The following is a 13,527-nucleotide window of genomic DNA, read 5'->3' on the forward strand; positions in this document are numbered from 1 at the left end:
ACTGCGACCAGCTCTTTCGGATTTCTTACAAGGCCAAGTAAAAGGATAAGATGTAAAAACTCAACAATCGACAATTTGTTGTTGTATTGTATATCAATAAAATCTGTAGAAAGATCAAACCGTGTCCCTGTAGAATTTTAATGAAGTGTGAAAATGTTTGTGTTTGCGTATTTCTTTGAACAACTTTTAAATACATTTTCATTAAATGTTTGCATTTGGTATTTTAGAAAAGATATTCATACGTTTGTTTTGTAATTTCTTTATAGGAATAAATGATACAGCATCTGACACTATTGATTATTCATCATTGCTTGAGCTTGCTGCAAATATTGTGAACGAGTGTCAAGTGGGAAACATCAGCGAATCCTTTAATGTGACTGGAGGATGCGAGACGGTTGAAGTACCGTCATCAGATCCCGAGATTGCCTCTATTGTGTACAACACTCCGTCTCCTGACCACTTGTTCTTCAATGATGAGCCAGTACCAAAATACGAAGGCGTACAACTACAGACACAACCAAAAATACGTGCCGCGGATATTTCAGTAAGAGCAATCAATATCTGCAAAACCAGAAATGCAGAACACTTATTACATAAATTCATGCCTTGTTTGTCATTATGAATTTATACTGAATGGCAGGAATTACTCACACTATTTTGTAGTATTTTCATATGTGATTGTTATGTGTAATTATTTTGACGGCACGTTTCCATGGCAATTAATTTCGACAGAGGCATGAATAAGATGGATAGGGTGAATTCAGCTGTATTCAGATCTGTTTAAAATCACTGTTTTATGATTATTTCTTTTGTTTTATTTTAGAATAATGTTGTGACCGAACTTGGCACGGCAGAATTCCCATGGCAGCTGACTGCAAGTCTGCGAACTGGTACTGGACATCCGAACGCTATGTTGAATGGTACATTGAGTGTAAATTGTTCTGATGGCTGGTTTAACTTTACCGACCTAGCCATATCACACATGGGAACAGGCTACATACTTGATTTTAATGTGTCGTATCCAGCGGACGCAGAAAACTTTACTCTAGCTTCTGATCCGTTCGATGTTGATGGACGGCCGCTTATGATCCATGTAGCTGATCAAACAAGTGGAGATATTGTTCGAAATGCACGATTCTCAGTTACTTTAGGCCTTCAAGATTCCAATACAGAAGAAATTATCACTGATATAGCATGGAGGGTAATAACCTTTTAAGATTTAAGGTATAAGGTCCATAATAGAGTCCTTCCTTTTGAAGAGTATTCAATTCCTACCATAAACCTACTTTGACTGCAATTTTCAGGGTGGGGGGGGGGGACGTAGGTTCAAACCCCACTGGGACCCAAACTTTTTTCCTTATTTTCCTTTTTTTTCTAGTAAGTTTTTACTTCTTTCAAGACTTGTTATTGATTTATTGTACAAAAGTGGAAAAAATTCATTTGATAAGCGATTTCTTGCTGTTCAAAGTGAATTTACCTCTGAAACAGAAGGGGTAGGGATAGACATCTTTAAAAATACTGAGTTACTGAAACTGATACTGCTTTGATTAAACGCCTAATTTTACACATAGTATATTCACTGGCGTTGTACATTAAATTAAAAAAGAAAAATCATGATAAACTATATACATAATGGAATCAAACAATGAAACACGACATATTTGACAAAATGACTGTACAGTGCAAATTACAACATAGCGTATAAAGCATACGTCGATCACACTACATTGTAGAGTATACTCAGCGTCTCTACCATATTCTGTCCACCAACAGAGAAATAATCAGAACCATGATTCAAAGCTTTTAAAAAACAGTGTTTTGAGCTTTTTCTTAAAAGTGTCTACCGAATCAGAATTTCTGACTTCTACTGGTAGTTTGTTCTATAGTTTCGGTCCTACAGTTTGAAAACTTCTGTCGCCAAATGTTTTACATTTGTTAAATGGTACCTCGTAACAACCTGTAACAGAGTCTGAACACCTTAAACTACGTTTTGGTGCTTGCTCCGATAATAATTCAGTCAAGTAAGATGGAGCTTTGCCGATTGAACAATTAAACATGACAGTTAAAATCTTAAATTCAATTCTAGCTTTGATAGGAAGCCAATGTAATCGGAACAAAGCTTGTTTTGAACTGTCGTACTTGCTGAGTCTTAAAACGAGTTTGGCACACATGTTTTGTATCCTTTGCATTTTCTGAATTTCACAGTGAGGAATACCATACAATATTGCATTGCAATAATCTATATGTGAAATGACCAGTGATAATACCAGAATTTCAGTAGCCTCTTTGCTTGCGATAAAAGTTCTCTATTTTACCTTCATTCTTTAGATTACATATCGTGGAAGAAATGTAAGTAGGTTTTACTTCTGTCCCAAGGTTATTTTTGAATGAAGTGAGCAAAATTCAAAACAGACCCACAGAATTTGACCTTAATTTTTCAATGTTGGAATCAGAATTCTGTCTCATTAGATCCATTTACTTGAGGCACCCTAGGAAAAAATGATATTGACAGTTTTATTTTAAGTTTTATAATTGTTTACCAATAGTTTGATGTTTCTTTCATGAAATATAATGGTATAATGAATTATCTGCAAACATTTTGGATGAAGGCCGCCACTTTGAAATTTGTCTCTACTTTACGAAATACCATAAATTACACTAAATTTATTTTAAAAAAAGGCATGGTAAAAGTTTTTAAAAATTTGCAACAAAGTGTGAAGTATGTCAACTGTAGGAATATACCAAGCAAATGCCATTTTTTAAACATTACTATTAGGGGCCTAATACCTTAAACTTTTATACAAAGGAGCTTCAATAAGTTCCCATATGGAGGTTGTAAAAGGTTTGTGTCGTATTCAAATGATAAGTTCTATTGTACTGATCGAATAGAATTTGGCAAGCTGTATACATTTTGCATATATGTGATAAGTGCTGTAATGGTCATGACACTGAATAACAATTCACAGCTTTGTAGTAAAGAAAAGTCTAAAATTTTAAGATTATTGCATCATAGCACAAACTTCACATTTTCTTTCCCGTTTAACTTTCTACCACGCATCTGGAAATCATATGTAAAGTAATTTAAACAACACAATTTATCATTCGCTCTTTTATCAAAATGAGAAACTTGTACAGTGCATTAAAACAAAGTAACGTCATGACTTGACTTTACATGTTAATCACATACAGCTGCAATTTATAGACGAAATATCCGATTTAAGTAACGTTTTAAGTTCTTGTTAAAAAAGAAATATTTATTATATATGTAATATAGTAAATAAGTTATGACATCCGTATCAGAATTTTTTTAATCTTCCTCGTATACAATTTTCTTATACATCAGAAAATATCATTTTATGAATATTTCTTACAAACAGTTAGCTAACTGACAAACTAAGTTTATTTTGGTTTAGCATAAAGTATCTTTGCTTTAAACATAAGTCACTTCAGCATCAATCAGTTAACATTTTAATGCTATATTATTGCGATATTCAAAGTTGCAACCTAAGATAATTTAAATGAAAATTACACAACAGTTGAACCTTAAAATTATTATCAATACAATTATAACTTCGTCATTTTCTACAGGATCATACATGGACAGCAGATGCCAGCCTGCTTGGTAGTTCTCCATATGCAACGCTCGATGGATTTCTTACGTCTTCCTTTGACAGTTCTACTGGCACTGCGATGTTTCCAGACCTAAACATGACAGGTTTTGGAATATACTACATTCAGTTCAGGGTGGTATCAGATCCTCCGGACTTCAACCTAACCTTGAACCATAAGCTTAATATAAAAAGTCCAGCACATATTGGTATGACAATCGAAGAGGAAGCTGAAGTGCAGGTAAATATTTCTCTTCAAACAAGATGGAAAACTGTAGTATATCATAACTATTATATATCGCTCTTTGTCAAAAGAATTATCTAACAGTGATGAAATAATGCACGGAAGGGCACCTGGGATCTTCTTCCACCATTAAAGCTGGAAATCCAAAAAAAAAAGAATACATACATAGCTGAAACTTGGTATTTCGAACTCGCTTATCTCAAAATTCCGGCTATCTCGAAGACATTTCAAGTCCCGTCCCGAAAACACATGCACAAAATATCATTTTAAGTCGAATTTCGGTTATCTTGAAGTTAAACGCTCGATCTCTTGGAATTCGAGATATAGAGTTTCATTTTTATGTGGAAGAAGTGTATAGTGTAATAGAAACCATATAGTAGTATATATTGAAACAACATAATTAAATACACTATTAGTATTCAGTCAAGCGTATAGTAAGTCTCGTCACCATAGTAAGTCTTCCTTTAAATGGTATAAGAAATGAAAGTAGAATGGCTGTAAATCTTAGATGAACCAGGATAGAAAACATATTATATACCAGTCCCCGCTGCTTCCAATACTTATCAAATTTACATGTATCGCAACAGGTTAAGTTTGATGTAGATTTCAACAAGGTGTTGCCTACAGAGGACAGTCAGAACGAATTTGAACAAATGATTCTGACAGAGTATGCAAATTTGTGGCCAGATGTGCAGCTAACAGTTGGCTCTATCCGCGAAGGTACTTTCTAATATATTATTATTTAAACATTTGCTGTAAATATTTATCAAAACTAGTGCGCGAGATATACAGTGAAACCCGTCTGTTAAGACCGTCTTGGGGAAATAAAAATATAGTATCTCTTGGAATGTTTCTTGGATGTCCCTCTGTTACTATTGATCTTTATTTGACATAAAGAAACAGGGTACTTTTTCAAAGTAATTTGGCACAAACGTTTTCTATGCCTATTTGGTCTATGAAACTCTGGGGAGCGATATGGGGTCGGTATCGTCCTGTTGGTTTTATTGGTATAATACCGTTTTCTAACAACATATAACTGAATAATAATAGTGAAAACCAGAATATTCATTCTAGTATGGTGGCATATTTCTGCCAACCACATATCCATTTATTTATGTAGACAGTTTTCTCTAAAAATGTCACATATCCAGTTATTATCTAGCAAGTGGCAAAATTCATGTTATCCAGATTATTAAGTTAACAAGACAAAACTGCCTGTTAGTGCCCACTTCTGCCATCCACATATTCACATAAAGAAGTGGTTATTGTGAAAGTTTTTATGATATCCAGTTAATATTCGTACCCAAATGGGCGATAAACGGTTAGACTTTTCGTCCCCTATAGAATATCACGGTATAGAATATTGAAACGGAGAGAAAATGTATAGGCGGCCGGGTAGCTCAGTCGGTAGAGCATTGGAATGGTATTCCGAGGCCCCTGGTTCGAGTCCCGGGCTGGCTGCACATTTCTCTCATCCTGTGACATTTGGCGCCCAACGTGGGGCCTTGACGGCATTACACTGGTTAGTCTCCGACGCCTGTAATTGCTTGATTTATAAAGTACCCGCTGAAATTTTAGGACGAATTTCAAAATGGTGGGGAAATATATCACGGTATAGAACTTGAATATTGAAACGGGGAGAAAAAGTGTAGGCGGTCGGGTCGCTAAGTCGGTAGATTACCGGAACGGTATTCCGAGGCCCCGGGTTCGAGTCTCGGTCTGGCTTTACATTTTTCTCCTCCTGTGACAGAATGAATGAGTGTATATCCACTTATCCCCTACCACCACCCCTAATGGTTTGTGCCTATAGATAGAATTTGGAATTATAAATTTGCATAATTGTTATGACCCTTTATGTATTTTCATTTATTTCGTAATGATAGGGGACGATTGCGGGATATAGCCAATCATAACTGACTTAACTGATAAAACTCATCATACCTAGTTAACGTAAGTGAATACTAGTATGTGTATGGCAGTAGTGGGCACTAACAGACAGTTTTGTCCTGTTAAGATACTTAAATGGATAACCAGCAGTTTTGTCACTTGCCAGATAATAACTGAATAAGTGACATTTTTACGAAAAATATCGAGATAAATAAGTGGATATGTGGTTGGCAGAAATATTCTACCATATTCTAGCAATATTAAAACAATCACTAATTTATTTATTTTTAAAAATGGTGTTTTCAATTGCAGGAAGTATTGTTGTGACGTTTGTCATATCTGGGACATACAGTTCTGTAAATACTACAGCATACAGTCTGTGTGACAGTATCTACAACCAGACATCATATTCCTACAATGGATATAGTCTTTCACTGTCACCCTACTTGACCATCAATAACCAGACCTATTATGGAGTAACCTGTGGTGATCTGGTAAGAAAAAATGAATTTATTTAGGTCATAGTGCTGTAGATTTCTCTTTAGGTTTGCACCTTGTCGGACTGCCAGTCCATGCCATAACTGTTGCATCTTAGTCATTCTTTTAATTTATGGTTTGATTAAGTATATTGCAACATAAGTCGAACTGCGTTCACTCAAACGTATATAATTCGAACGCCACCATTCGTTCGAACTCGTCGTCAGGTCAAAGCAAAATCTCTGTATAATGTATATTTTTCAATGGCTCGAACTACCGAACAAACTTTGCCGGTCCCGTCGTGTTCGAGCAAACGATATATTATTTACGTTATAATTACAATTATCGGCCCTACCGTTTCGAATTTGTTAGACTTTCATCCAAACTTTTGACTTTGAAACAAAGCAAAGATGTTAATGATACAGGTAAAATGAGTTAATAGTGTACAAATAAATCACACAAACGTCTCGTCTGTATATACACTTTCAGAAGTCAAGACACTGATTTGATCAAATTAGTATTGAATAGCATACTGCACAGTAACTGCCTTTTAGTGAGGTTGATAAATCCTAATATTGACCGAACCTTAAAGGTAATTGTTTATTCTACTCACGGAAAGAATTGCAACTATTTGCAACGGTTGATATTTTTTCTTAAGTGTATGATAATGAATATACTATAAATGTAGGTTCATATCTGATATTTTGCGTTGAACGTTCATAGATTTCCATCTTATACCAAAAATATAATGACACGGTATGCTGTTTATAGTAATCTTTCATTAGTTTTTTCTTATTTCAATTCTAGTCCGAGGATGATGATGAAGATGAAGGCCTGGCTGTTTACCTGATTGTTATCATTGTTCTCCTGTGTCTCCTAACAACGATAGCTATTGTTGTCGTGATTGTTTGGAGGTGCTCAATCAAGCCTAAGACACAGACCCACGGTAAGTCTGTAGATAGCTTCTGTTAAACTTCTTTAAATGATTTTATATTAACATCCAGTGATAAATAATACTTTCGAGTCGAGTCGAGTCGAGTCTCATGAGACAGTCGGCAGCGGGAACAAGATATGTTTTAATTTTAATGCACTTTTAACATCCATATGAGCCGTGCCATGGGAAAACCAACATAGTGGGTTTGCGACCAGCATGGATCCAGACCAGCCTGCGCATCCGCGCAGTCTGGTCAGGATCCATGCTGTTCGCTAACGGTTTCTCTAATTGCAATAGGCTTTGAAAGCGAACAGCATGGATCTTGCCCAGACTGCGCGGATGCGCAGGCTGGTCTGGATCCATGCTGGTCGCAAAGCCACTATGTTGGTTTTGTCATGGCGCGGCTCATATATTGTCTGCTCTTTATTGTTGCCTTTTGTGTAACTGAAGTATACAGAGTATTTAGTCAATTAAGTTTTTAAGATACATATGCTGTTCTTGTAAGAAAGTGTATGTTTTATAGTTCCAGTGTTTGTAAAACCTGTGATTGGCAGTAATTCTGTCGCTGGTAAATAGTTTATTGTGTTTCTTCATGTATATAACACAACACGTATATTTAATCTGTGTTTCACTACATGTAGTGTCTTAACATTTTATTTATCTAACTCTGTGTTTGATTTTGAAATTTCTAATTCCGTCCAAGTCTAAAACGTTTAACAGATGAAGTGAAGATCAAGGTTCTTTTTAGCCTAATATGTCCTACACATTTTTTAATATTTTTAAAGAATTGATAACTAAAATATCAAGCACTGTTTGATGCCAAAATGTTTATATTCTACAAGGAATTTATTTTTTGAAACAGAATTATTTCGTTCCAAATATGTCACATGTCACTGAAATCGCGGTTTTGTGATACAATAGGTATTTTTATGGTCCTTGCCTAAGCTCACCACATAAATACTTTGACCACAGGTCAACATTCATTTACAGAATTTAAGTCCTTTTTGTTGATGTAACTATATTTTGTTGCATATATATGCATTCGAAAGTTACAACAAAACAAAAGCAAATGGGTTGTTTATAAGTTCTTACAACATTATATTAAGCTCTTGCCACATGGTCCTTTTTTTGGTTGTGCCAATATTGAAAAAATCAGATTTGATTTAAGACATTAGTTAATAATTGAAGGGATTTCCATTCCCGTAATGTTTAACATGTTTTTTTCAATAATGAATTATTGCAAATTGTTGCATGCAGTCTGATAAAACAATAGTTTTTGATTAAGAGAAACTTAGAATTTACCCCGTTCAGAGACTGTTTTTAGGCCATATTTGGGCAAAAGTGGGTTTGGTAGGTGTAATTCTTTTACAAAACTCCTCTTTGCCATTTGCCTTACCTCTGCTTCATGTGGAGGTTGGCAGTTACTTGCGGAAAACAGGTTATTTCTGCTGCAGAATCCAGGAACAATGGTTACGTTAACTGGCCGCCGTTACATAACTGAAATACTGTTGACAAATGACGTAAAGCCAAGAAAAAAGAATGGCTCACGACTGTAAGGAAAGCTAAAACTAACTTTAACTAGATGTTTTCTGTAAAAGTTTACCTACTTTTCACTTTTATGTAATAATGCTAAGCGTGTGATGTTCTCACATAGTAAAATAGATTTTGTGTTGTGCACCGTTTTTAGTTTCTCGACACTTTGGCACGTGATAGTTTTTTTGTTTGCTAACAACTGATACACAGGTGAGTACTTCTATATTTTATCATCAGTGTTCTGTGTGAAAAGAAGAAACTGTTGCGTTATACATTTTGAAGAATATTTAGTATATTTAAAACATGTTTAGTTTAGTTGATAAGGAAAAAAATGTTTTATTGTTTTTTATTATCTCCCTTTTTCTCTAACTTTTCTGTTTCGGCTCCAACTGTAAAATTTCGTGTGCAGTATTGAATGTAGTGATTTTCTCATCACGTAATTATACATGATCTCTATTTGGACAGCAGCTTCATTTGCTTTAAAATTAAAAGCCTAATGGAACTTTAATATGAATGTTAATGAATAAATATTTGAAGATATGTTACGCTAATAAGTATGTTTAAACATTACAGTTACGTCCCAAGATACGCGCTATATTGGTTTCAGTGAGGGAAAACTTGAGGATTATTTTTTCCGAGATGAATCTTTCACAAGCCTCAAGGGAGGCTATAGAGAATACCAGGCTCCGCCCTTAGCTATCAAAATAAAGATCCCTCAGTTTCTCCAGAATGAATACTTAAGTGGCATTTCCGCTGGATCACAAGGTACCGAACACCAGCTGACTTCAAGATCACAAACCAAGAACATCTGCGTATCGGAGCTTATGAATATTAAGACTAAAGAGGAAACGAAATCTTCTGAGCAAGCGATTTTGCCAACAGGAAAAAGAGTACTCGTATCTCGATTCATGAACAGCATTGAACCTAGGCAATCCAGCTGGATGAGTACCACTTCCCCAGTGTTACATAGAGAATGCACCCCAGTAATGGAAATAGAAAATAGCATGCCACCAGTTGGGCAGGCTAATTTTAGTGAATTATAGGCTATTTTGAAAGATCTGTACCACATTTTGCCTCAAAATTATCAAGTCTATGTTATTGACTTTTGCTTACTTAACTTTTCTCAATGGATAAGTCTATTCTACGTACGTGATGTTATGTTAAGATTATCTCAAACTTTTGTTTAAATTATTGAAATAAACGCAGACTATTTACCAATTAACAGTATCTGTGATATAATCATGAGCATTCTAAATGGCTCATTAAGATTGTGTTGTTATATCTGTCTAGATGAGAATGCCTAAAACATATATTTATTCTAGGAATTGCATAATATTTAAAAACAAAAGTTTTACAGTTTTCCTTCACTACTATAAAATTTTAAATAAATGTATGAAATGCATTACCTCACACTTGTTTTGAGATTTAAGATTCACATGCCTGTGTTTGCACGTTTTCCTTTTTCTCAAGCTTTACATTTTTATTTGTTTTTTCTTTTACTATTGAATAAAATTTGGGAAAAGACCCTACTGTGTCTTCTTCATCCATGCCATTAAATACAGACCATGACAATAAATAAAGTAAGTTTGAAAATGTAATAAACACATGTATCTGGCTTAAATATGTGATTTTGAGTTCTTTATGTGTATGGCCTTATACGTAAACAGAGTAATCATGACTTTCGACATTTAAAGCTCAGACGGGATACAGAATATGAACGTCCCACAGAGGTTCAAACTTCTGAAATTCGAGGACAAATCCTAAAATGGAGGGTTTGTATGTAGTAGGGTAGAGTATTGGTGCACTTATACTTCCTTCCTATTGAGCTAGCTTTTATACTGACGTGGTAGAGTGTCCGCCTTAGGTGTGAGAGGTCACGGGTTCGATTCCCGGTCAGGGATGAAATATTTTCAGTCTGTTGAGTCTTGAACAAACTGTATCTATCTCTTTTCCATCTGTTTCTCGGTGAGTATTCATAATACAAAGCACCGTCGTTCAAATGCAACTTATAGGTGGATCTGATAGCCGGCATATGGTATCAAATGTGTGTTTTGTGTTACTGAGGTTACAGAATCTTGCTAACATATAGTTTATGTCAAACCATTCTGGGCGCGTTATCTCACTCTGCCACTCTGGTCAGATGATCTGTGTCTGTACTAGTAGCGTTTGCTATATGCAGATTGCCTTTGAACGTGTTTATAATAATAATGATAATGTTTGTGATCAGCTATATTTTTGCGATTATTGAGCATGTCCAACGAGACCAAGTTCCAGATAAATATACAAAAGGCATGTGTTTAGTATCCTCTAATGGAATAGAAATGTATCAGACGCAGTTCTTTACAAACCCATCTGTAAGACAGATACATTTGAAATGCGTATAACAATAAAAACATCAATATAAAATGGGGATGGGAGTCACATCCCAAACACTCCAGACATATATAGTATACAAAACGTAACGGACAAAAGCAACATGGTTATTCACCTCGTAAAGAACGAAGTTAGGGAAGTGGAAGGTGATGTGTGTTAGCGGCTTGCAAACCTCGCACTTGTCGCAAATGAAAGACAGTGTAAATACTATAACGGTCACTTAATGTTCATTTATGTGAAGTTGTATCAAAATCTGATCATTTACTATTCAAAGTTTTCTATATCACCATGTTGGAAAACTGGTCACACCTTTGGCAGCCGTAATTTTTAAGTAATGGTTCACCTAATGATCATTTATGCGAAAAGTCGTGTTTGGTTCTTAAAAATTATTCTTGAGAAGGACAAGACATTGTTCCTGGGAAGAATACTTTCAAAGTGTTTTGTATAACGTCAAACTTTGAAAATAGTGTTATGTGCACGTGTTTGTTCCAGAAAAGGAACCGTGCCTTTTAATACATCATTATAAAGCTGTTCAAATCTGTTGAAAAAGTACGTACCATGTTGCCAACACGTAAAGACTTATAGTGAAAGATAAAAGAATAGCTCACCACCAGCCTTTGTCACATGTGACGTAACAAAAAACAGTCGGAACAGGAGAGCGAACATTGCAAATTTTCCTCATTTTAAGTGCAAAAACGCTTGTTTTCAAAATTTATCTAGACTTCAAAATCCTTACGCGTTACTACCAAGAATGATATAATTCACAAAACCTGAGTTCAGATTGTTTTCTGAAACTATAAACAACAGAGCCACGATTCGAACCCATATTAACACCTACCTCGAAAGTGCCCAGCAACACTGAATTTGACAATTCTACCAACAGCATTTAATAGAAACATCTATGAGAAAATCTTTTGAAAGCATTAAATGCAGTGACAAAATAACAACAGACTCGGTTTGATTAAAACTATTCATGAGATTCATAATTTTGTTGTTGTTTTTTTTTTTTGGTTTAGCGTAGTTTTTCAACAGCGGGTAGTTAACCGCCTAATGAGTGTCCCTGTATTCGCCTGTTCTCCGTAAGTAACAGCCGGCTTCTACACATGAATAAAAAGACGATGGGCGAATAATTTTAGACAACCTTACAATCCGTAGAGTTTGGAGGATGGGTTTTACATGAAATGTGATGGAATGTGAAACGCCTCTCACGTTTCCTTACACCGTCTGGAGATGAACTATATTAAGACTGCTTTCGTGAAACAAAGCAATGTAAATGGTCCATTAGAAACAGCTCACGGTCAGATAATGCAGCCCTCTCATACGAAGATTCTGTAGCAGTTTTGTATGGATGTGCGCATCATGAAAATATGCACAAACATACATAGACAAAGTGAAACAAATATGAAAAATAGACAATAGAAACAAAACAGGAACACAGTGGAGCATGTTCGTTGAACGATAATGGGCACAAACACCGATGGATACTTTAAACCGGTTAATGGTACACTAAACTTCACTCCTATTCCGTCTTCATATGACAGATTGCCTTCGAAAGATCTAAGATAGAGCCAATGTTTTCATCACCAACTTTATTTGTTTTAAAACCAATATAAAACTTTAAGTTGATTATTTTTCAGACTGGCGTACTGGTACTCTATATAATGGTGATAAACCAGCTGAAGACTTCCTATTCCGAAAGGATCCTGGTACCCCGCTCAAGTTCAACATTGGTCAGGCACCAGTTATAACGACTATCAGTGGTGAGAAACGCTCGCATTCTGTAATGTCTGGCTTCTCTCTTAGAGTAAATTCCCCCGAGCGTATCAACGTTGCCAGTCTGGTTTCCCAATACCCGTCGAATGGAGACTTCCACCCGCCACCGTCATACAACTCTTCCTTTGCATCTGGTTTGCCTGGATACGAGAGTGGAAGTTCCGTCAATCGGAGACAGGATTCTAGACCACACACTGCATTTTCTGATCGAGAGAGCCCACTTCCGCCGGTTGGACAAAGTCTCTACGATAGTAACTGAATCCAAAACCCAAAAAATCATCTAAGAATATAGAAAATTAAGTATAGAAAATATAAATCAGGTGTACTTTTTCAATAATGTCTGTTCTTCTTCCGGCTTAAATTTGTGTATTTATGCATTTGTTTCTTATTTTTAATGTGATATTTTGAGGTAGACTGTGACAATTTTTTATGACTTCATAAGTAGTTCTGCAAGTTTTGATCAAACTTGAATTGTATTAAACCCTGATTTTTCTAACTTCAGAAAATACTTGAAGATTAGGCAAATAAAAAATATAGGGTCGTGTGCTTGATGTTTTACTAGGTTGATTTGAAAAATAAATGGACCCCACACAAGTTTTTATAATGAGAGTCTATGTGAAAATCACAATTTTGATGGCATTTTCGTGAATAGAATATTTTCTACAATGAAGATTTTTATGGATTGTCTCAAGATTATA

The 13,527-nt window shown here is 35.4% G+C and overlaps 1 protein-coding gene across 1 annotated transcript in view; it reads left to right on the forward strand.

The window, feature by feature from the left end:
• The window catches only part of LOC123560831 (fibrocystin-L-like), a 54,850-nt gene extending 41,762 nt beyond the window's left edge, over nt 1-13,088 (forward strand). Inside the window, exons 52-60 of the mRNA XM_053516863.1 lie at nt 267-544; nt 824-1,201; nt 3,589-3,849; nt 4,440-4,572; nt 6,052-6,233; nt 7,024-7,162; nt 7,674-7,718; nt 9,257-9,448; nt 12,694-13,088. Coding sequence (XP_053372838.1) covers nt 267-544; nt 824-1,201; nt 3,589-3,849; nt 4,440-4,572; nt 6,052-6,233; nt 7,024-7,162; nt 7,674-7,718; nt 9,257-9,448; nt 12,694-13,088 — 2,003 coding nt within the window. The remainder of the gene's footprint in view (nt 1-266; nt 545-823; nt 1,202-3,588; nt 3,850-4,439; nt 4,573-6,051; nt 6,234-7,023; nt 7,163-7,673; nt 7,719-9,256; nt 9,449-12,693) is intronic.
• The last annotated feature ends 439 nt before the right edge of the window (nt 13,089-13,527 follow it).

Source organism: Mercenaria mercenaria, chromosome 10, assembly GCF_021730395.1.
Source record: "Mercenaria mercenaria strain notata chromosome 10, MADL_Memer_1, whole genome shotgun sequence".
Taxonomy (NCBI): domain Eukaryota; kingdom Metazoa; phylum Mollusca; class Bivalvia; order Venerida; family Veneridae; genus Mercenaria; species Mercenaria mercenaria.